Below are 25,824 nucleotides of genomic sequence, written 5' to 3'. Positions count from 1 at the left end.
ATCTTAACTAGCTTGACAAGTGCTATGCACATCGGACGGTATTTTATGAATCTAATCAAATTAAGACTTCAACATTAAATTACTTTTCACTGCACTATTAAAAATTTTATTCCCAGGTTAGATATATGCAATTATTTGAATTTCTGTCTGTGGAAGGTTTCCATGTCAATTGAGGTATTCTTTACTCCTAGATTTGCAATAAAACCTTACATTATGACGGTAATTGGTGATATAAACAGGAAATTTACATGTTAAAGTTGTAAGACAGATATCACAGATACCATAAGCAGAGCTATAAATTGCTCAGCACTTAAAATTACAGAGTACCCCAGCGTCAAAGTAACTAAACAGCCTGGTCAAAATCACAACTGTGGTCTCCATAAATGAAGAAGCTGCAAAATTTTAGCTGCTTACTTTAGATTTAAGGCAGTACACGCTCCCAGGAAATGCTTTCCATTACAGAAAAAAATCACGAATTCGAACTGGTCTCTTTACTGCATTTGTGAAACCCTGCACAATCTCACAGTAGTTATGATAATGTACTTCAATTTTCCCATTAGAATGGCTCTTAAGTCATAATTTATTAAACTTGTACCATTAGATTTTGTGAGAAGGAAAATCTTAAGACCCTTTTCTGACACAGTTCAAATTCCAAGTGAAGTACAGAAAGACACTTCCTTGAAGTGAAGCTTGGGATATGCCTTTATGGAGTTTAATTAACTAACAAAAGCATCATGGCACCAGTTGAAGATACTCGTCGGTCAAAACTACCATTTTTGCCTGAAAATTCTGGGACGTTATACTTTTGAACTATTAGTGAAATTATTTTGGAAGCTTATAGTGGCAGAAACATGTTCGCAGATGAATAGCAAACCAAAATGCACTAGGAAAGATATAAAATCTTGTCCTTGCCAGCATAGAATGACAACATCAAGAATGGATGGCTCAGGCATGGGTAGAGACTAGAGACAGAATCATAATGATCTGGCACAACTCTATGATCCCTTTGTAAAACACCATAATGGATCAAAACCTTCTAAATAATTTCTATCCTTCCAATTCCCTCCACCCAGCTCTTTCTCTGTTTATCCAACGTTTGGCCAACCAAAAATGCTTGATAGAGTTGTCAGTTGCACTTGCTAGGTTCTCAGGATAGTAGCTAGTTTTTCCAAATAAGCTGATGCATTAACATGGAACCTATAAATCCCATTACTTTCAATGTTTGGGAGAATTATGTATTACAGTATATTAAGCGCAATTTTGTCATAGGAGTCATCCTGAAATTTTCCTGGGGGACTACTCGGTCTAATGAAATTTGGGATTCAAATTCAAATAAACAGTGAAAACCGCATTTTCGAGGATTGAAGGAAATTAAATTTCGTGGGGTGCAGATTGACTTCATAGTCAGATATATTAAATCCAAAAGTATCACATGTTGTTTCCTGGGCCCAAACACTTTATGCCAATAACTCTATAAATTCGAGTGTTTTCATCATCAAAACAGATGCCTGTCCAACTCTGAAACAATAGGAGGCTTCCATTGAATTAATAAGTTTTCGCTAGCATTTCATAAACAACTAAGCAAGTTCTCAATTTATGATGAATTGAGCTTTCATATAATTCGCAAGCAGTATTCAAGATAGAACTAGCATTAGAAACAAGTGAAATGATTGTGGACCTATACAGATAATGTGCTGAAGAACAAGAGCAATGACAGCAACAATAACGTACAAAAAGTTACATACCTCATTAAATTTGAATAATAGAGGACGTAAATCTCTCTCTGCTGTTCCTGATGCTTGCACATTTTGATTGACATTTTCAGAACCATCACTTTTGACCTTTCTAAACCTGATTTAACACAAAATCTATCAGCAGAATTGGAATGTGTTAAATTAAAAGCTCTGAACAGTATTCAAGACGGAACAAGGGGAAAAGGCAAAAGTGACTTCTGATACTTTCAAAACACTGAAATAGCATCTATAGCTTTCAAGGTAATGCCGAAATTTCAATCTCAAAATTTTTGGCGCTCTAAACCTCTTAGACTTGCATAACTTTCTACTGTTCAAATTAGTAATTTTTTCACGCTTTTAAATAACAAATTCAACATCTATACTTTTCAGTTGTAACCAGTTCAACTACACAGAATACAAGACAATTCACTCTTCTCTATTTTTTTTTATTAACTAAGTCTAAATCACTCACTGCTTTCAGAATCAAATCATAAAAGTCTAGGCACAGACCGAATGAACAAGAATATACCTGTCAAAGAAGTTAGAGGAGCTCAACAGCTTCCTCGTCTTTTCAGGTAATCTTACTTTTCCACTTGCTGTTTCCAATGTGCTGGCTTCTTTAGTTAATGGTTGCACCATTGACAGTCCATTCTGTACTTGCAGTGATATATTTTTAGCACATGTCTGCTTCTTAACTGTTGCAATTCCCATGCAAGACCTGGTAGATTGTGAACTTAGATTCTCTTTCCCTGCCAAGGCACAGTTTTCTTGATTGGAAGCATCCGATGGGTCCAAACATCTGGTAGTGCAGCCTTGCAAAATCTTATGCTTTTCCACCTGAAAATTTCACATTGTGTCTGTTACTACCAATAGTAAGGCATAAATTATTCAAGGCACAGAGATATAGGGGAAAATCTTGTTTCACACTCGACAAAATGAAGAATGACGTGCAAATTTGGATACAGACATGATTTGTCTTGTCCTGATGACACACAATATATGTCTAGAAAAATAAGCAAAATTCAGAACTATCGAAGCAGATTATAAGAACATTTCTTAGAATGGAGCAAGAACGTAATATCATGCCCAAGGAAAATACTTCAATTATTCAGTGAAGAGAGACTGAAAAATAACAATATCAAGTGACCTAATCAGAGAATTAGGCATCTTAGGTGTGCAAATATTTTGAAAAGTCACAGGTTACTTTCATCATACAGTCAAGTGCTTCTAATCTAAGAAATAATTCGTCAATTCTTTACATCATGGAAAACAATACAGCGACAGTAATTACCATTCAGAAGCAAACCACATTAATAGCACATCTTAACTTTACAAATTGGAAAAACAAGCATACAGGTACCTGAAAAAACTTGGATAAGCCAGTAAAATTGCATTAACTTTTCATTGCCCAGGTATTGTATAAACGGTCCCAAGATTGTCAGTAATTATTTATTTCAATTTATTCAGAAGAAAGAGATACAACACCCCCCCTTCCCCCAAAAGAGCAAGGATAAAAAGGGCAAGAAAAGGTCCTCTTGTACTCACAGAATGTGTAATTAGACTTGACCAACACCAAGTAACTTTAGTCCCCAGAAGTGTCCAGAATAAATCAATCAAACCTAAGCCACCAAACCAGTCATTTTCAATTTCAGGCCCATCAAGTTCGAATTACAGGTAGGTTGACAAACAGCCATGTGGCTGAAATTTTCTACTTCTTGGTATATTGTATAGCTTCACGAGTAGAAAGGTCCACATAAATAAAGCCATGACAACTCAGAAATGGTGTACTAGCCATGCAAAATAAGTAAAATAGAAGTAATTTACATAACTTCTCATATCGAAGCTGGGCTAGGTTATTATTTGGGTAACACCAAAGAGTTATTTATGATATTGTGCAACAAGAAACCAACACAGAACAACTTATAGATGATGCGTCGTGACAATATAAACACATTACTTACCTCATGTACCAACAATTGCTTCACAGCTGAGGCCAGAACAAAATGACAAGAACTGTATCCCTGTTTAAGGAATGAATGAATTGCAGATATTTGTTAATAAGTCAAAAGCAAGAAAACTTCTTTACAACTTAGGATGCTGCAAATAAAAAACACTGGGAAAAAAATTCATATCAGGTGAAGAAAACAAAACTAACCTTGAATTTTATGAAGTCCTCAATGGGAGGATCAAATGATAGCAATGACCCCTCCAAAACATCTTCGTGTCTCGGGCCACCAAATAAAGGACCAGATTGTAAGTTCTTGTAGTTTAAAGCATAGGAGACCATTGTATTTACTAATTGAGCCAAATCAGTTTTTTCTTTCTCCGATTGTAGATGCAACGCCACCTACAATAGAAACCCCACCTTAAGCTTCTTACCTAATGGTACTCATTGCCCTAGGTAAAAACTGTTGGATGGCCTGTCTTAATTGGAGCTGTTTCCTCTATAGGCAATGTGGTTAAAACTAACTAAAGATGACAGTACTTTACACCTTTATCTTGCTAGAAGAAAGCACTAAGAACAGGAATCCCATATCAAGCCGAAAAAATGGCATTGTGTGCAGCATGCAACTAGGAAATAAGTGTGTAAACATTACCGGCTTCAAGGTTGGAGGAGACAGAATATGTAAGAATGGAGAAATTAACTCTTCCGCAAATGACTTAGTTGACAAATGCCTTGAGATGTGTGGTGATATTTTGATATGCCAGGAGCGGAGTATATCCATCTTTTCCAATGACACGGTCCGGTACCTATATGTTCAAATTTCAAAAATAGCAGTAAAAACTCCAAAGCTTGATAACAATCTGACACAATCAGATATAATGCTAAATTCTTTTGCCACATTCTTTGAGATGAAAGTGAAGTACCTTTGAAAAGATTTTGGCCATTCAATATTTAGCCTATCAACTTGAGCTATCAGGCCATGTATGATCATTGCAACTTGGGGCTGATAAACTACAAGATTCAAGGAATAAAGGGAGCATCACCTCCATACCGATTTACACTTAAATGATTCCAAGTTGTAGAATTCTCTTACCTTGAAGTGACATCTGTTGTGTGCGCATAATGTACTTGTTTATTATATCAGAAACCTCAAGATTATCCAGGCATTTGACCTTTGATACAAATATCAAATGGTGAATGGTCAGATCCAAATTTGGAAGCAGATAGTCAAGAATATATAGTGAAGGTATAATACTTACAGTCTTTTGCATTACAGGGTCATAATAGTGGAGTCGTAAGATGTTTTCATGGATCCCATCATAGATTAAATCATAGTCCCCACTGCAAATCATTGAACTTAAATGCATCACTCAGAAAATGGCTATAAAGCTACCAATTGTAATGTAGTTACCTACCGATTAGATATCAAAGAGAGAAGAAACCCAAGCTCATTTGACATGTTATTCAAGATGTTCATACATTGTCTTTCCCGTTTGACTCTTTGTTTTTGGAATACCTGTAGTTAGGAAGTAAAGATGAGTCAGACAGGAAGCACAACATAACAAGTGATGTGAACTTCAATCTGAAGATGTTATGACATGAACATAAGGTGAAGAAAAGTTAGAGAGAGTAACAGCCACTAATGATTTAACCTCTTTCCATATATCTAAAGCACTTTTTGATGCATCCTTTCGGCCAACCACTTGTGAACTGATCTCCAACTGGGAGCCAAGAGGAAATATCAAACATTGAGCTAACAACAGGGAAAAATATTACTCCGCTAATGCTAAACTCTTAAAAAAAAAAAAGTTAAGAGGTTTTAAGTTGATAGATAGGAAAACCTCATAACCTACCAGACCCTACAAGAGAATGTTAATTTGCAGAACCATCTTTTATTTGGAATTATTGGCAAACTATTGCTGAGAAAGTTCATTGTAAAAAGCCAGCTCAAAATTCCATCATTTGTCAAAACAAATAGATATGATTAAGCTTTCAAATGTTGAGTTATCATATATATGCACACATTATGTTCATGGAGAATCACTTCTGAAAAACTCTCTAATAGAATGAGAGCTTTTAAAGATGAATTTGCAATACCAGACTAATGGCAGTTGAGAGACTCGTAGAACTACGGCTACACAATGTTGGCCAAATCCAGGAGCGCATGTGGAATATCATGTAATGGGCAATTTTCAAGAAGGAAAGTTCACACACATACTAACTAAATCACTATAGATGGCAAAGCCTAAATGTACAATTCAAGATGGGTTAGGAAAATTCAGCACAGACCTATAAATTCACAATAAAACAAGTTCTAAGCACCAATTATTAAGGTAAAAGATGTAGTAAAATGTTCTTAAATAGCTAAAAGGCAGGACAAACTCTGATCTCGTATCAAATATTGCCCAGAACCAGCTGAATGGAGAGGGATAAGGTTTTTGATGAGAAGAATTTGAGTTAGATTAGTAATACTTGTAAGTTCACAACTATAAGAACCTGGTCTATATGCAGCTTGCTCTGATGGTAAGCTGCAATTTCAGACCAGGCTTCAATAGAGTCTAAAGGGAAGTCAGTATTACTCGGGTTTAACGATTTTATTGTCCAAACAGTAAATAGCTTTTTAATGATCTATAAAGGAACTGTCAATATTACATATTCAACATAATGAAGGATAAGTACACCAGCAAGAGCTAACCTCAAGTAACATTAAATCGCATCACAGAAATCACAATGCATGAAATCTTGACGAGAGAGATTACCTCAGAGATACTGTACAGGCACAGTTGATATAATTGTGGCAACTAGCCCAAGTTCCTCTGTTCAGTTTGGCATTTCCACTAGAATGATGATGATAAAAGCGAAAAACAATTAACAACTTACCATATTGAGTGCCTCCTTCTTCTTGTTGAGAAACTGAAGAGTGTTCAAGCAGGACCTTATGTCACATTCTTTTTGGAAGGCAGGGGGAGAAAAAGCAGTGATTAATATGAAAATAAAAATTAATTGCGCAAAATGAATGGAACTAAATAACATGATATGACTTCATTTCGACTTAAAATGTGTAACTGAGAAAACTGAAAAATATCTCTTTCGACATATTGTTGAGGATAACTATACCTTCACAAACTTTTCAACTGTGTAATTCCTATTTTGTGACAAATAATTCCAACGAAATCCTAGACTTCTTAACATTTTTCCTATTTGACCAAATCTCAGATCACACTACTTGTTTTTAATTGTCCATACTGAGTTCATCCGAGGACCAAGTACTTGATAGTTAACTTACTTCTTGTCCTTTTCAACTATCAATCATAGGCACAAAAGTTTCTCGTAATGTATGCTGCATACGCAATTAATTTGAATAGCCAGGCAATCTATTATCACTAAACCAGTAAATGATGCAATTAGAGAACTTTGTGTTTATCATTATTTCATCAATGTTGCCCAGCTTTGTAAAGAAATATGTATTTGGTGAATATAATCTTTTTCCAGGTTATTAACAATTGCTTCAATATCGAAAAAAGAAAATGGATGTGAAAACTGGAGAAAGAAGCAGCTGTTTTAAAAGTGTATAGGATGCCTTACCATAAATAAGCATTCAGACTCTATGATTCTAATTTTTATGGTAAGGCATCCTATACACTTTTAAAACAGCTGCTTCTTTCTCCAGTTTTCACACATTCCTAAAGAAGCTTGATAAGGCATCATCATCTATTAAGTTCAAAACAAAACTTGTTTAAATTTCCTGACAACGATGACACAGTTATAAACTACGTCCAGACCATTTTATGAAAACTTACCACATATAAAGTCAAATAAATCTCCTATCCCATTTAATCAGAAGCTTCAAGAACATTTTCGATTTCAGAAATATGCAATGCCTGTAACCTAAAGCCCAAGATACTTGCACATAAAACACAAGGTGATAAAGATTTACCATCTTATGATAATTAAAGATCTATTCCATCAACTGCATTTTGGTTCAAGCCAAACAAACAAACCTGACCACCTCCCCAGTTCCCTCTACTTATGGTATATGATTTTGCATCAGATGCCTTAACAAGACACATCAAAGATAGGTGTTAACAGGTATCAAATTACATCACAGCTTTGTCAACTTGATCTAAATTTTCTGTTATACTTTATCAACTCATAGTCTCTATCAATTTTTGCATTTACAACTGATGGCAGCTATGGTAAATTCTATATAACTGTGGTATAAACAATGAAACACACAGCTCTGCTTTAGTGAATGGGACACACCAGTATATTCTGCCAGTGCTGTTAGAGAAATGGAATTTGTCTTCACCCCTTCCTTGTTGCATATATACTTGAGCCTACAATTATTTCAGCCAGTGGCGGCAGCAGGTAAGAAAAATGAAAATTGGCAATTCAATTATGGTTACTCAATTGGTCAAACATAGAGATTAACAGATGGAACTTCAGAACTCAAACCAAAACTGCAAACTAGAGAAGATCATTCAGGTCAATGATGCGAAGCTTATCTCATGACATGCACATACATGCGTCGATGTGTTTGTGCATACAAAACAAAGTTCCTAAAGGAAATGATTGGGGGTGATCTCCAACATTTAAGATGACGTTTGTAGTTTCAAAACAATATAACAGAAGGGAAACTAATAGAAGTATGACTAAAGCAAAAAGAAATTAAAAAGGCTGAAGGTAAGAAAAGAAAGCCTTCTTGTATGATTTCCACCAGTTTAAATTAGAAAAACCATGCAATTCTCTATTCCATATCAATGAACACATAAAATTTCAGCCAAATTCATGTGAATTTTGGTTTGGTCCATCTAGATGCTTTTAACAGTTGCTTATTTATTGTTTTCACAGAGAAATTTCTCTGCAAATACTTGGGTAAAATAGTGATTGTACAACAATTCTATCTATCAGCTAATTTCTGAATACATTTTTAAATAGAGACTTTCCTTACAGTAATTCTCCCCGTTAATCAACATGGGGTCCAAATTAAACTTCTAAAACAAGCTGGTCGAAAGAGCCATAAATAGCACCACAATTCAGGGATAATGCCAGAATAAATAGAGAATAGCGTCAGTTAGCACAAGAAGATGACTCCAGTTAACCTATCATTCAGCAGCATCATGAAAAAATGACCTGTTAACAACACGGTTCACAGTTGGCTGCACAAATAATTGAACCCTGCAATGAAAATTGAAAAAGAATTGAAGAACAGAAAGATCATTAGAATTGCAATCAAAGATGTTAGTTAACTCTAAAAATATCACTCTCTAGAACTTTTTGAATCTGACAAAAGGCTTTTCCAATATCAGCTAAAATCCATGATTGACCTAAGCAAGGTATAATTATTGGAAGCCAGTTCTTTGTTTTTTGCTTCTGTTCAAATTTTCATTGGAGCTAGTCAGCTAAATTTTGCATTTGGAGAAACTATATGCACGAGAGTGTTTCAGCCATATTAACATTAGTATTTTGCATGAGTAAACATTGTCCAGGAATATCTGACTAAGTAATAAGCAGCTCATGTCCTCGAAACAACAATAATAAAATAAGCGGTCATGGGCTTTAACCAAAAAAAAAAAAAAAGGGTTCGCGGAATGAAATTTAACAAAGGGGCAAGTACTATCTAGAATGTACCTTTATAATTTTGTAGTCAAGTGAAGATAATAGGCTACCTACTGAGGTTGTCTATTAATTAGGAAGGTTTGATTAAATAATGTTGCTTAGCCTTGAAGAGATAAAGTATTCAGACAACCCATATTGCTCCTTTAATACATTCGAGTTGAACCATGAAGTATTGGAGCGTGTTATTTCTTTAAACCTGGGGACAGAATGTTCTCTCCTTTTTTAGTACTGAAACAATATTAGGATATTTTCATATAAAACATTTTCTCTTGCACCAAAAGTTAGCAAACAAGTGTAAGTTTCATGCAGCAACTCTTCAAAAAGAAATCATAATATTCATGGGGTTTGGAAACAAGCAAAAGGTTATATAGAAAATCTTTCCATATGTTTACACCACAACTGTTTTACTAGTGTTCATCACTATATTCTGCCAAGTCTTGGTGACCTTCCAGTTATTGTGCTGCTATTCATGCAAACCTTCTTATAGTCAAAAAGAGCATATATATCACATGAAGTAACAAGAATTTGAAATATATTCTATTTAGAGTTCTGAAAATAAAAAATATAAAGATGAAAAACATAGCAACACTAAAATGTATCATACTCACTTAGAAATTCAAAAAATTAAAAGTAAAGAGTATAAACTCACCTCCCAAGTTTAACAGATCTAAAGAACTAGCAAAATATTTGAAAACTAAGTCACAAGTTGATAAAAATTTAAGAATCAAACACCTTGATTAGCCGTGGTTAATTAGATAAGATTGTGGCACTAAAAGGCAAGTGAATCCAGCAAATACCAAAGAGAAAAGCTTGAAGAAAAATGGCTTTTATTAATTCTTAGATCTAAGGGACACAGGAAGGCTCTACTGACAAGTTTTTGAATCTTATCATACTTATAACTAATTCATTTCAAGGTAAGACGTAATATAAATAAGATTGCAGTATTTTAGTCATGTTGCAAGTGAATCATCTTATCCCCCATTGCTTTCAAAGTCAAAGTTTTACCATGGGTAATACGATGGATGTAAGGATGACTTGATCAAAGCATATTAGGAGAATTCTGAATGAAAATTTTTGAGAATTGAAATAATCCACTAATTTCAGCATAAGTTCAATCAAAACTATGTAATTTCATTGATGAAGCGTCAAGATACTTACTTTGCCACCTGACGCAGTGGCCTTAAGACAGGTGCATATAAATCATTACAGATACAAATCACCTGCATATTGGTACTAACGATATCAGTATGAAGAGACTAATTTAACTTAGAACTCAAGGTCAGGATAAGCTTACAGGTCTTAACAAGGATGTGTTTTTCTGCTTCTTGGAAGATCTCGGTCCAGAATGTTCCTCTTGACCTCTAATTTCTTTTCCACTATCAGATTTTCTTTCAGCAGAAACCTTCAGGAACAAGATTTGAACAGTGTTAGTTAAAAAGAATATACAGCTTAAGCATGAATAGTTGGTATACAAAATCACATATTACTGAATCTGAACAATCAACTCTGAGTGCCATTTAGAGACATTAACTACTCTCCAGTTAAACTATTAAACTACATTTTGAAAAATTTGACAGAGTAAATCAGATAAATATCCTTAGCCCCTCACTAGTGCAACCTCTTAATTTACAAAATTCTGATCACCTATCCATATAACAATGTCAAAAGAATTGCCACCTTTCTGCAAGTATGAATTAGCAATAGCAATGGATCCAAAAATTGGCATTGCGTATGATGCACCTGAGATATGACAGGTAAACTAACTGCAGTCCAGGAGATGCGTCCTTTAGATATTTTGTATATGCTATTTCTCAAAATATTAGCATGTTACACTTGTGATGTTTCTTATAGCGGTAAAAGAATGGTATAAGAAAGTGTAGAAATAGAGTATCCAAAATGACCCTTAAAAAAAAAACAGGATGGGATCTGTGTCGTGGCATATTTCTTTCCCACTTCACATCCTCTAATATTTGTCTTTATTATCTGCGTTGGATTAGACTGTCTGAAGGCAAGAAGTTAAAAATATTTCCATCCCAAAACTGTACGGAAACTCATACAGGCCTACAGTGAATGCTGAAGTTCAAAAGAAGTGACAAAATAGGCTAAAATTTTCTGTAATTTCTGCATAAGATATGTGAGCACTTAGAATACTCCAAATGGCTAGTCTCAGATAGGCACAGAATATTTTTTCAGATTCTGGCTGAGAGTAACCAAGCACAGAAAAAGTCTAGAATAACTGAATAAAATTTAAAAAAATAAGGATTTACAGAGCAAAACACAGTCTTGGATTCATATAACTGGAATAAGAAATAACCAACAGAATTATGGTTCAGAGTGGTGAACAACTCCATCAGTCCGAGGCTCCAAGCAGACATCCTGGAATGACCTAGCAAACTTAAAACCTATACAGTTCGGTCTGAGCAAGATTGACTATTCTGTCAAGTCTCAACATGCATTATACTAAGCATAGTTTGCAACTTTAGAAGCTACAATATGTGACTTATCCAAATATGCAGATCACATTCAAATCACAAATCTGCTAAACCTCCACAACTTTGAAATAAGTTAAGGGATCTGAGCTTGATAACAAGATAATTGCACAATGGCTGTTAAAAAAATATCCATAAGGCTTCTATCATCAATTATCCAAAATGATTGTCTCTACAAATTAACGAAGATTACAAAGTAAATTGCTAATTTGGCTGGCAAGTGAATGACTGATTAAGCATGCAGTCCCTTGCAAATAAATGACAGGTTTAACAACATAAAGAAGCAGGAAGATATTAGGATTATGAAAGTTACCATCTTTAGAATGACATCAACAGCACCCTTGCCCTCACCAAGAGCACCATCAATTTCATCAATAATCTGAAAAGTTCATATACCCTGTTAGACAGTGTGGAAGGAAACACTAGAAAAATAAGTATACTCTACTCAGAAATCTCAGAAATAAGTTGTGAACACCAAAAACTAACCAGACATTTTGGCTTGGAATCAGAAACTACAGAGTTCATCTGAACCACATCAAGGATTTTGGTTTCAATTGTTGACGCCGACCGATCATCACTAGCATTAATCTGTAGTGAAAAGCATTCTATAGTGAATGAAAAATTATCACTCAAGAAGTTTTGCACGAGGAATAATATAAGGGTCTCTGAAGATTATAAACTGTGATTTTAGGTAGTTCCTAATCAAAGTTAGGAAGTCTCATTACAGATAAAGCACCAGGATAGATTAATAAATAAAAGGTAAAGCAGATGCTAGTGGCCAACAAAACATTCAGTATTTTGTAACACGTGCCAATGAAAATTGAAAGTGCTATTGCAGCACTAATTTTCCATTGCTCTCTGTCTTCCTTTCTGGAATATGAGCAGAAGATCCCTTTGAAATGTGTACCTCTTCAGTTAAACCTCCATTTATGTTTCAAGATATCCAATAATAAAGAACAGCCAGAGAAACCATAAAAGTTCTGAAGAACACATAACATAACCTCAAAAAGGACTCCTGAAACACATTAATCCCCACAGTTAGCACCAATGGAATCTCAATTAGAGGAGCTTAAGAATATATTGTACAGTGATTATCAGTTCAAAGCAAATTAGTTATTGTACCATGAAGCACAATGTATGCTTGTTGACCACACCTAGCATCCCAAAATCAGGAAATGTAATAGTTTCAACAGCATAAAAGAAATGTCAACCTCTTTAGATCTAGAGAATTCGAGTTTGTCTGTGTTGATTATCAAAATAAGCAATAGAAGTCGAGATATCATATCATTGATGTTAACAAATTGAGTGGAAAAAGTTGCAAACCTCCACCACGCGGTACCCACAATGTCTAGCAGCTACATGCGCCAATGTTGTTTTCCCCAAGCCAGGAGGACCACAGAGCAAAAGAATCTGATAAAATCAGAATGTTCAGCTATAAGTATCAACATGAAACATAAAACAGGAATAATATGAATAAAGAAACATAAGGACATGCAACCAAACTATAGATATTGAAAAGCAGTTTAAGAATTTGCCCAACTGGGGAATAGATGGCGAAAAGCAGTTTGTACGAGGTATAACTGACCTAGAGGCAGTTGGATGGTACATCAAAAGATTTTCACTATTGTGCTCTATGAAAAATGAGCAAGCAAAATAAAAATAACATTGTATAGATCAATTGAGGCCATCTAAATACAGGAGATGAAACCAACTGAAGTCAAATCAGAAGAATAGACCACCATACTACACAAGCCCTCCAGCTTCTGGTATGGAGCGTTTTCAAAGACAAAGAAGAATTTATGCACAACATGATCCCATATCAAGATTAATAAAAAAATTTCTAATTTTTTTTACTGGTAAAAGGAAAGAAAAAAATTCCATCTTTTTGATGGGTGGTTTGACTTGGATTGGGAACATTGTATTCATTGGAAATGAGATCACAAACCATCGAAGACAACATGAACCTTGGCTTCTTAAAAGAAAGTAATTCCTGGAACACAGCTAAGAACAATGTATATTTCAAACCTAATTTAACCAGACCATTGGATTGAGAAGGCAAGGATTAAGGGAAAAAATGAAATTAAAAAAAAAAAGAAAGAAAGGATCCCAACTCCATTTGGCTTCCCGAGTTGATTAGCCTCTCTAAGAATATGTTGAGATGAGAATGATCCTCCTGAAGCTATAAATATGCACTTTCAGTTTAGTACCCTTTCCTACACAAATTACTCGCATTTAATAGCTTATGACGATTGGGAGAAACTCCTAAATCACTCATCATTTGCTCTGGACTAATACTCAGGTAAGCTTCTATCAATTGGTCAGGCCAATACTCAACCAACACAATTACCTTATATAGGCTAATCTTATTCTTCAAATTAAGTTTGAGTTCATTCACATTATACCCGTCAGAGCCACATTCTTATACAGCGCAGTGATGACAGTTGCATGTTGTAATATGATGCAAATAAAGATATTATGCATTAAAGCACACCTTTTGTTCTGGATGACCAACTGTTTTCTGCTTCTTCTCCCACATTTCTTGAATATCATTTGATTGATTTTTTTCTTGATTCTGATAATTATGAGTTCTAAAATTTTCTTTGCTCAATTTGGTTTCTCGATTAGTTCCAAAAGAGTTCCTAGCATGAAACTTCGAGTGTTTGACAGCAGAGGAATGTCGTTTCAGAGCAGACAAAGTATCATCTGCTGTACTCTTAATTTCAGATCCGAAAACACTTGAATCCCATTGTTTCAACCAGAGGAGTACCTGCAGCAGAGTAACATTTGAGACCAAGACCAATAGGGTACAGTATCCAAATTACCCTTGGCTTATATGAACAATCTAGATAATAACTCACAAAGTAACCAGATAACGCTCCATTACCGTAATGAAAATTATTGGCAAAAGTGAACAAAAAACCAACAGATGCTTTATACCTCACGATTTGTGTGTTCATCACTGAGAAGCTCCATAAAAGTATTTGGGGCATATTTGTCCACCCAAAGCTGCTCTGGATCAACTGGTGCTGGTGACAAATTGACATCATTTTCAACTTCAACACTAGCTTGCAAAGCCTGCAAAGACATCACATAAATGAACTATGAGCTTCCATACAACGCAAAAGATCGCCTAATGAAATTCTCAAATGGGGGAGGGGGTGAAGAAACAGGAGTCCAAAAGTGAATAAAAATCACAAGCAACATCAACCACATTTTCTCTGATGGAGAGAAAAAGAACAAACCTACCATGTGAGGAGGTTGCCAATACAAGGTTAGGGCTAGTCAATGAAAGAGGACATTTTTGTGTATCAACATCATGACCTCTTAGGTCCTACTTGACCAAAATTCCCATAAGGGCAAAGCTTGCCCTTACGTTGTGAGGAAATAAAGCCTAAGCAAAACAGGATCACAGAAACGAAACTTCTATAGAAAAGGTGTAACTGATAAATGGAATTTCATCTTCATCTTCACATTCAGATATAATGAATAAGAATGCAAAGGAAAGTGGCAAACTCAATACACAAGCATTACTTTTCCTTTTTCATTTCTTCAGTACAGTAGAGATCAGGGGAGAGAGAGAGAGAGGAGAATGCAACTTAGGCTAAATGAAACACTTACTTTCAGCATTATCTGAAGAAAGTAAAAATATGTTATACTCCTTCCTATGCCTAACATTTTCCTCTTTCACCAAATTCGTGGAATAATAAAATTGTTGAGACACTCTACAATCCTTGAAAATGTCTAAGAACATGAGACCAAGTAGGAAAGATACCTTTGAGAATTCACCTTGCTCCACTCTCTGCATTAAAACTCTAATAGGTTCCCGCGAGAGACCTGAAAAGGTGCTAGGATTGTTTTCTATTGTTCTTCCAGCAAAAATTACCGACAAATGGCAGTTGAATGAAGTCATAGTGAGTATTGTAGAAAAGATAAACACGGCATTAACGATGAAATCCAGTACAATGTTTCTGCAGAACAGAAATTATGACAACAATCTTGTACAAACCAACCAAAAGCAGCAAATGAAAGACAATGCAGTGCAAATAACCATGTTTAAAGCCGTAACTTTCCTTATAAAGATATCCAAGAAGCAAATTCCCATATCCCAGTATTTGAAGCGAAACAAGGACTCATTTGCTTAAATATGTAGACACTGTAATACTACAAGAAATTGCAGGAATCTGTAAAACTGAATGACCCATATCCACTAATCCCTGTACAGATACTATACCCCATCAAGATGGTGCATATAATGTCTAGATTAGTAACTTACAAAGAAAATGTCATTAAAGATTCCGACTCTAGAAGAAGCTTGCTACATTTTGTGAACTATTATGTCTAACATAATGCTATTCCCTATGACGCTGATGTTTCCATACTCCAGATCTGTATCAGTTATATGCTCGAAATCATAGAGTTGATACAAATGGTGTAAATAACTGCAATTCTGCCTAATTGCTCCTTAAAATCTTTGGGCGCATTCACTAAAAAGCTATTCTATTCAATAAGGTACAAACATGAACCAAGTTGCAGATAGGACCACCTTTTTCCTCTATTTTATAGTGTCACAGAAAGTAAGATGCTGCTTTAGAAGGCTCGATGACCATTTGTATGTAATACTTCACCATCTCAAAGTAGAAAGTTCTCAGGCGTAGCCTACTAGAAAAACTATTGTTCTACCCAAAAAAGTACTCATGTTTAATGATTGATGCAAAATTGGACATAAAACAAATTCAAATATAATAACCACTCATTTTATTTCTGGACTTCACTAAATTTGAATCCTTTGATTATTTCTCTTCAACAAATAGAGAGGTGAAAAAGCTGATAGTTCCAGCCCATTAATTTTCTTTCTGGAAACATCATCCTGCACATGGTCAATTAACGATTCAAAAAAAGTATCAAGTTTTACCTTTGGCTCATTAACAAGCGACAATTTTGACCTTCAGACTTTCTGTGTTTTACTGAAATAAATCTCATTTTCAATTTCTCTTTTGTCTCAACAAACTCAATCCAGCATTTTGCTGCTTACTGAATACCAAAACTATTCATGTTGTAACACAAATGAAACAAACAGAAATTTCCATCAGCAAAGCATCAGCCATATCTCATTGAACCAACTCATTAGCAACCAACTAGATCCTGCATTCATGTGCATCCAGTTTTCTATCTCTAGCAACTTTATTCAGAGCAGAATAAAGGAGGATCCATAATTTTTAAGGATTCATTAGTTTTCGCAACGTATTTACCCCACCTTAGAAGACATATTTTCATAACAAAACATTCCAAGAAAAATACCTCATGATCCTGAATTTCTCCAAACAGAAACTCTCAAAGACATCAATATCAATTGTCATATTTTTCAATCCACTTTCTTGGTAGTTTTTGCATTGATTTCTCAACAGAAAGACAGATAAAGCTATAAGTAAACAAAAAGAAGCAAACTTTCTTGCTTAAATAACTAGAAACAGATTTTAAAAAGAAGAAGAAGAAGAACTGACCATTAAGATCGCCCCTCATATCTAACTTCTTCACTCTGTCCTCACATTCGACCCCACAAATCTTTGCATAAACCCTCTCCCCATCCAACCCCGTAATCGGGACGTAATCCCCGTCTATCTCCGTCGCATACCTGGACAAAACCCGCTCCTCCACCTCCTCTGACTCCGACATTGCCACGCCAGCATCCACATTTCCAGCCACCGGCCGCGGGGGAGGGTACCTAAGCCAATCCTCATCCTCCTCATCGTCCCCATTATCAACTCTACTCCGCTTCTCCTCTGGGTCACCAGTCGGACGCCCATCTCCACGGTCAATCAAATCCGGGCTCAAATCAGGTCGGAATCTTTTCTTGAGGTTGGTTTGGGTTTTGATTGGGGAGGGTTTTGGTGGGAGAGATAAAGTGGGTTTAAAAGAAGGGATTTTGGGTTCAGGTGAATCCCGTGGTGGCTCGAGCTCGGATGGTGGAGATGGAGGTTCTGGAGGGAAATCAAGGTCGAAATCTACGTCGTCTTGGAAGTTAGAGTTGTTGGCTTCAAGCCATTCTAGCTCTTGTAGGTCTGGAAAATCCATATCCATGGCTCTTTTCCTTGGGTTTAGTGTGTGTTAGTGTGTGTTTTGGTGGAGGGGAGAGTGTAGGCGGAATAAAGGGAAGGGGATCTTTTTGGCGCGAAAGAAAAAAGGAAATTGCACTCGTAGTCCCTCACATATTGCGGGTGATAAATTTTAGTCTTTCATAATCAAATGGTGAATTTTAACCCTAAAAAAGGGATAATTTCAGAAATCTCCCCTGAGGTTTGTAACAATTTCATTGAGCTCCATTGAGGTTTTTAATATTACACTTACCTCCCTTGATGATATACAGTGACTATAATAACCTTCACAATTTTTTCAAAGACAAGCCATTAATAAAAAAGAAAACAATTCTTTTTTACCAGGCCACATATTGTGACCAAACTGTTTCACCCATGACCATTAAATTGTAACCTTCTATCACTCAAAAAAGGAAGAATTTTGGTCATTGAGGGGCTTGACAATTTGAGTGGGAAAAAGGCAAGGATTGTGAGTTTATGACTAACGGTTTGATAGGCAATATAAGGAAAAAAACCTATAGAAAGGTAAAGATTATAAAGGGAAGAATTATGATGGTGGATTTTGGCATTTAAAATAAAGAGTTTGTTCGGAAAAAGAAGAAGCGATAAGAGTTTGAAAATTTAGATGGATGTAGAAAACCATGGGATAGAAAATATCAGGACATTGGCTAAGTAATAATTTTGTAGCATACAAGTTTATTCTTGATTTTTAAAAAAATTTAATGACTATTCATATTTTGAAAATTAGATGAGGGCAATTTTAGGCATTCATATGCGTTTTTGGTCTTTTATCATCAAGGTGAAACCCAAACCTATGTTCTAAGGGAGGTAGGTGTAATTTTCAAAATGTGAGGAGAGCTGTCTGAAATTGCCAAAAACCTCAAGGGAGGTTTCTGAAATTATCCCAAAAAATGTTTAGCTTTTTTGTCTGTGATCATGTTTTTTGTCAAATTTTAGTTACGATCAGTCACCACCGGTAGATCATGCCGTCAATATTTAAACGGTAAATCTAGCGACACATTTAATGTTGACCCAATATCTCATTTAGTTCGCTATTTCCTCTAACTCCTCTCCACCCAAAATTTAGTTTCACAAATTCAAAAATGCGTACATCCATTTCCCTCTTCCATTGCCTATGCCTGCCCCTTCTCACTCCTCCACCTTCACCTTTTTCCTTTTTTCTTCCCTCAGTCCCTTCTTTTGCCATATTCTCCCTCACTCTCTTTCCGTGTCACCATTCATCCTGCCGTCTTGTTTTCTTTCCTATTCATCCTCCAAAGAAAGGAAGAGGTGATAGTGGTGGAAAAAAGGAAAGGGATTGAGACCAAAGAGGAGAATGGGGAAAATAGCGTAGCAATGTGAGTGTTGGTGTTGGTGGTGGCGGTGGATTGGGGAATGAGGGAGAATTCTTAGTTTATGATGAAAAAAAAAGGCATTCTACAAGTGGGGCGATTTTTGGAGATTGTTCTTGAAATGGGGTCTTCGCATTCGTGGAATGCGAGGTCTCTTTGGAAAAAAAAAAAAAAAAGACCAGAAAAGTGAGTCAAAGAAGCAGAACGTAATATCGATTCGGAAATCTTCAAAGAACAGCAAAACAAAGAAAACAGAGCTGGATTCTGCACATCGAAGCATCCAAAGACTGGAGCTGGCCACCATTTGTCCTATTTTGTGCTGCCCAAACGCCGGACGGCAGAAATAGGAGGAGCGGTGCCACACGGCTGAGCGGCGCCACACGGCTGAGCGGCGCCACCATCTCTGTTGTTCTGCTCCGCCGGAAGCCACGCCTCATTCTCTTTCTGCCTCGCTGAAGCAAGCCCTCCAGATTGCAGCCGGTTTTCAGAGCTTCTTCAACCACCAGATTGCCGACCCATTTGCGCCTTTGCCCACCCACTGCCGCCCCATTGCCGACCCAACATTTGCCAGCATTGCCGTCCCATTGCGACTGCCAAACAGCATAAAGGTGAGCCTTTTCCATTTGCAATGCCTCACTTATAGCATTTTAAGTTTAATTAATACTTGAATCCAACGGCAAGTTCAGATTTGTTGTGAAATTTGGGTTTAAATTTGATGTGGGTTATGCTTATTTTTGCAATTTTTGTGGTGGATTTGAGGATATACGTTACATTTTTCGAATTCTTGCAATTTTTCTGTTTCCAATTTTTTGTAGTTGCGCTAATTGTGTCCGTGTGGACAGTGGAGCTGGAAAAAGAAGGAAGTAGTTTTTTGACCAATATTGCAAAATAGTTTAAAGCTAAAACCCCTTTAAGGAAAAAGTCCATTTAATTGTTTCAACTATTTTTTTAAATTTTTTTAAAATTAGAATGAAATTTAGGTTAAACTTATTTTCTGTACATCTAACTCTAAAAACAAAAGTGGTGCTAGTCTCATTTTATTGTCTACGGCGGATAGAGAGCTAGTGGTACTACGAACGGGTTGGTGTTCATGATTTTTTCGATAAGGCATAGGAAATGACTAAATGTTCTAACATTGGACCAACTTGAAATAACGTTTTTAAAAAAAGTCTATTTTTTTGTGTTGAAGAAGATAAAACAAAAAAAAAGGGGGCAAGTTCCATTTAAAATAGAAAATGGGTTCTAATTAAGGGAATTAAACATGAGATGCAAATGAGAAACGAATTTCTCTAGAGCAGCTATGGGTAAATCGTACAATAGAGTTGTGTTCCTAGAGAAAATTTTAGAAAAATAAGGGCCTTGAACTAAAATGGAAAAATAAATTTTGCTAAAATTACAATATATGTTAGCGTGACCCAAAATTTGATGCCGAGCATTGAAGTTGTCTTGGATGCATTTTCGTTGCTTTAACAGTCTTAGCATGCCATTTAATTATTTTTTATATACATTTAGACACTATTGTCGTACTTTAACAAGTGTATATAAATATATTTGACAAATACTTATTTTTCACTAATATAGTTATCAAAGCCATTTACAATAATTAGTACTTTAATACGCTCTGTATAATTTGAAATGATAATAATTACAATAATTAATACTTTAATATGTCTTGTGTAATTTAAAATGATAATAATTAATCATCTCTGACTATTTTAATGTACAAAATAATTCTCTAAAATGCTAAGCACATAGTAGACAAAGTCTCTAATACTCAATGTGGGGGCAAGGGTTATGTACCAAATTTGGGTGGCAAGTGCCCACTTTTCAGTTTTTGTTTTTAAAATCTATTTCGCAGCTGTTATTTTTTGTCGAAACACTATCTACATTGGACATTGTATGTTTTGCAATTGGAGTTTAGAAATTTTATTGACATTATGTAGTTTATAGATTGGAGCTTTTGAATTCATGGATATTTGGATTGTTTGACAGGGAATTTTAGCCCATTTATAGGGGAGACTCTGTCGAATTTTTTGTAGAGTTTTCTTTGTGAGGGCAACTGACTATTACAAATACATGTCGCAACTTCTGTTTTTTTAAATGGTTTTTTGTTGTAAATTATTTTTTCATATAGGTACATACAAGGTTGGTGACACAAGTTTGGGAGGTTTAGAGGCTGGGGTTGGTACCTCTAAGATCCTGACCACAGAAGTTGGCTAGATTCGAATTTGATACAAGTCATTCGGTAATATATTTTATATTACAACTTTTGGATTTTTGACGTCGAATTGAAATAGTATGTTTTGTTAAACTTCTGGATGTAGAAAAGGGCGTTAGAACACGTTAACAGATTTATTTTAAGTCGAATCGATGGATTTAAAGTTAAATCTAATCTTGTAGTCTATATTTACAATATATGCATGTCGAGGTTAGGGAAATAACAGATAATGCTGTCAAGTGGCCTTTGGATATAGCCAAAAAAATCTTATTGTATTGTTGATGAAAATAGCATACGTATATGAACATAGATCTTGTATAACTATATGGATGTGGAGCCCAAAAATTGATTAAATATTCTTCCAAATCGCATGTCAATCAACTCTCTTTTGCAATTCGTAGGCGACTCATAGTTGTTAAGGTTCTAAATTATAGGGGACATATATATTATACAGTGTGGTATTGACCGATTACAACTTAATATAGACCCTGTTTGTATCATTGGTACAGTGAGTTTTAGCCTACTTATAGGGGAGACCTTGTCAATTTTTTTTTTAAATATCTTTGTCAGCTTTTGAATAGTTATAGCAATTTCCGTAGAGGAGACTTTGCCGACATTTTTAAAAAGTTTTTGTAATCCTCGTTAACTAACTATTACTAATTGGAATGCAAATAACTTATATGAAATGGTTTGCATATTGAGCAATTGTTGCTTCATATAGGTGCATACAAGGTTGGTGACACAAGTTTGGGAGGCGTAGAGACTTGGGTTGGGAAGTTCGTCGTCCAAACCACAGAAGTCCATCTTTCGAATTCGATACAAGCCATTCGGTATTAATTTTTAGTTTACAACTACATATTATGGACGTCGAAACAATGAAATAGTATAGTTTGTTAAAACTCTTCCAAACCACGAAGGCGTTAATGAAATTAAATGGATTTATTTGAAAGCGAATTGATGGATTTAAAGTACTTTAATACGTCTTGTGCAATTTGAAATAACAGTAATTTGGATTGTTTGACAGGGAGTTTTAGTCCATTTATAGAGGAGACTCTGTCAAAATTTTTGTAGATCTTTCTTTGTGAGGGCAACTGACTATTACAAATACATGTTGCAACTTCTATATTTTTAAGTGATTTTTGGTTGTAAATTATTTCTTCATCTAGGTACGACAAGGTTGGGATACAAGCTTGGGAGGTTGTATTTGGTACCTCTAGAATCTAACCCACAGAAGTTGGCTACATTTGGATTTGATACAAGTCATTAGGTAATTTATTTTATTTTACAACTATTGGATCTTTACCGTCGAATTGAAATAGTATAGTTTGTTAAATTTTCCTTTAGTAGAAAAGGGCGTTAGAATATGAAATACGGATTTATTTTAAGGTGAATTGATGGATTTAAAGTCAATGACCAACGTTGTAGTATTTTTTGTAATTGGCAAAATCGATAATGCTAAAAAAGTGGCAAAATTTGCTATAGGGAAAAACATTAATTTTGTAAGGTTCATTGCTAGAATATTACATCATTGTGAATGTGGATCTTGTTATGCGGTGTGAATGTGGAGTCCAAATATATATAACTTCCCGTACTTTTCTTATACTTGTACTTTGAAAATTATAGGGTCTCTTGACAATATGTAGTGTGGCAAATGTCATTACAACTTCATATAAACCTTGTTTGGATTGGTTGGCAGGGAGTTTTAGTCTATTTTGTGGATTGGTTGGCAGGGAGTTTTAGTCTATTTTTAGGGGAGATTCTGTCCAAATTTTCTAAAAATTTCGTTGGGAGTTTTAGGCTATTCAAATCGTTATTTATAGCATATTTCATACCTATTTTCAATTTTTTCATAAACATCTAGATCGAAATTAATCTATTTAATAGTGCCAATTTCGACCTAGAGTCCACCCTTTTTCATTTGTTTGGACTCTTAGACTACTAATTCTAATTTATTGTCCCCAAAATAGGGATTCATTTCACAGACATGTCTGTAGAAAGACCTTTGCGAGTAAACCTATACTGGGGAGGAGAAATACATTATGAGGGTGACTTTGTTTGTTATTTGCCTCGTACTTCCAACCGGACATTCACTTTGAGGCATAGAATTGGATACGGGGAGTTGGTTGACAGGATTTATCACTATATGGGGGTCGATAAAGGGATGTTCAAGCTGAAATTGTTTCTTCGTCAACCGTTGGAGAGTTCCAAATATACTGTTTCCGCAGTGGTGGATGATGAAACTCTTGATGTAATGTACGATCTTTGGATCGAAAGAGTTTCATACATGGCGGAGATTTATATCGAGAAGGAAGAAATCGTCCAAATGCTTGTAGTTAATAGCGTATTCACTGGACCAATAGGTAATGTTGGTCCAATGATGTCGCTTGTACATGCATTCATGGATCCAACAAATCGTCAGATTTTTTGATAAGGCATGCTCTTGTGAAAAGTGGCAGAATTACAGGCTTCCTTGTTCACACGCTTTGGCGGTGTGCAGGAATAGAGGTGACAATCCAAGATTGCTTGTGGATCAGCAGTTTACCAAAATGAGGTGGGTCGTGCAGTATTCAGGGAAATTTAACCCACTGCTGTATCAAGATACTTGGCTCCATCCTGGATGGGAGCTGCAGGCAGACAGGAGCAAGTTTGTTGCACGTCGGGCAGGACGGGTTTGATCTAGCAGAATTCGGAATGAGATGGATGAAAGGAATCCAGACGAACCAAGAAGATGTCGAAATTGTCATCAGACGGGTCACAATAGGAGAAATTGTCCGAATTATAGGTCTTGATTTGATCGAGTTCCTAGAAATTGGAAACTCATGTCAGTGCACTCCAGTTTGGCGTAGGGTTCATTCTAGTTCATTTGTGTTCGATTCAGGATTTATTTCAAACAATTACATTAGTGACTTTCATTGTTCATTTGTCAAATGCATGTTTCGTTCTTGACTATGATAAGTATTGAATTAACCAATTTAAACGTGCAGCCCAACAGTTTTATTCATTTATCGCTACATCCCCTATCCCTTGATTTGTTGACATATTTGTTAAAGAAATGCTCGGATGGTGTGTTATATGTGTTAATACTTTTGCATATGCAGGATATGGTATTTTGATGTTTGATTGACAGGGAGTTATGGCCGCTTTATAGGGGAGACTCTGTCAAATTTTTTTTAAAACTTTTAAAATATGACTACAAATAAATTGCTGCAGTATATGAATACATAGAGGGATAACAAATGTTTCTAAAAAAAAAACTGATTGGCATGGAGTTTTAGTCGATTTATAAGGGATATATGGTCAAAATTTTCTCAAAAAAAAGTCTTGAACGCGATTTATAGGTCAAAATTGTATACATAAACTTTTGGGAAGTACTTATGCATAGCTTTTAAATTTAATCAATGTAGATATTTGCTTGGGATTATGGCCGACACTCCTATTCCTCCTGACCTACATCCAGGACCATACGTGCACGACATTATATCGGCGGGAACTGCACACCGGACACATTCCATTTTTCACGGACATATTGAGGCCAATCAGTTAGATGTCAGACGGTGTGACAGAGAATTTTGGGAGTATACGCCTATTCCTGATCGGATTCGTCATTATATTGCCTTGGCTGGATTTGAGGGGGTGCTTGAGAGTGGATATCAGATGGTTGATCATTCTTTGATCACAAGTTTAGTGGAGAGATGGCGGCCCGAGACGCATACATTTCATTTACCGGTTGGAGAGGCTACCGTGACATTACAGGATGTAGAGGTGTTGTGGGGGTTGCACATCGATGGTCCACTGGTTATAGGGATAGACACATACCGCAGCATTCAGGAGTGGGGAGCCATTTGTGAGGAGCTCAATGGATTTTCTCCTGCAGTTGGATACTTTGATGGACAGAGACTAAAATTGGGATGTTGAGCAAGAGCCTTAGACACAGAGTTGCCACCTGATGCTTCAGATGTCCAATGTAGGCAGCGTGCGCGCATCTATCTCTTACTGATATTAGGTGGACATTTATTATCCGATAAGTCCGGCAACAAAGTCCATTTGTTGTATCTTCCATTACTGCGGGACTTGGAAATTGTTGAGCAATATAGTTGGGGTAGTGCGTATTTGGAGACTCTCTATCGGTCACTTTGCGATGCCACGAATCCTGTCAAATCGGCTATTGCTGGTCCATTAGTTTTGCTACAGGTACATTGCACCCAATAATGATATATCTTGGGTTTTTTGCATATTATCATTTTGCAATTCTAACAGCTATGGATTTGGGAACATATACCAACCATGCGTCCGAACCGAATCGCGCCGTTGGAGCATTACCCTGGTCCATATGGAGTTAGGTGCGCGTTTCGCCCTTATTTCGGTTGTTTTAATGA

General features: G+C 35.9%; 1 protein-coding gene across 1 annotated transcript; it reads right to left on the bottom strand.

The window, feature by feature from the left end:
* Positions 1 to 211: 211 nt before the first annotated feature.
* LOC113764480 (chromosome transmission fidelity protein 18 homolog) lies at positions 212 to 17,867 on the bottom strand. The gene is made up of 23 exons (XM_027308394.1): positions 17,288 to 17,867; positions 15,559 to 15,620; positions 14,724 to 14,861; positions 14,278 to 14,553; positions 13,110 to 13,196; positions 12,273 to 12,374; positions 12,100 to 12,165; positions 10,592 to 10,699; positions 10,456 to 10,517; positions 8,812 to 8,856; positions 7,942 to 8,015; positions 6,559 to 6,626; positions 5,331 to 5,399; positions 5,094 to 5,194; positions 4,938 to 5,019; positions 4,772 to 4,850; positions 4,602 to 4,689; positions 4,331 to 4,484; positions 3,889 to 4,080; positions 3,695 to 3,754; positions 2,263 to 2,570; positions 1,746 to 1,851; positions 212 to 510 (listed from the first exon to the last, which is right to left on the bottom strand). Exons 1-23 carry the CDS (start codon positions 17,862 to 17,864, stop codon positions 457 to 459), a joined length of 2,958 nt encoding a protein of 985 aa, XP_027164195.1. The 5' UTR covers positions 17,865 to 17,867; the 3' UTR covers positions 212 to 456.
* Positions 17,868 to 25,824: the final 7,957 nt, after the last annotated feature.

The sequence above is a fragment of the Coffea eugenioides genome, chromosome 3 (genome assembly GCF_003713205.1).
Source record: "Coffea eugenioides isolate CCC68of chromosome 3, Ceug_1.0, whole genome shotgun sequence".
Classification (NCBI taxonomy): Eukaryota; Viridiplantae; Streptophyta; class Magnoliopsida; order Gentianales; family Rubiaceae; genus Coffea; species Coffea eugenioides.
Note: the sequence above shows the minus strand (reverse complement) of the source record. Positions and strands in the feature narration are given on the sequence as shown.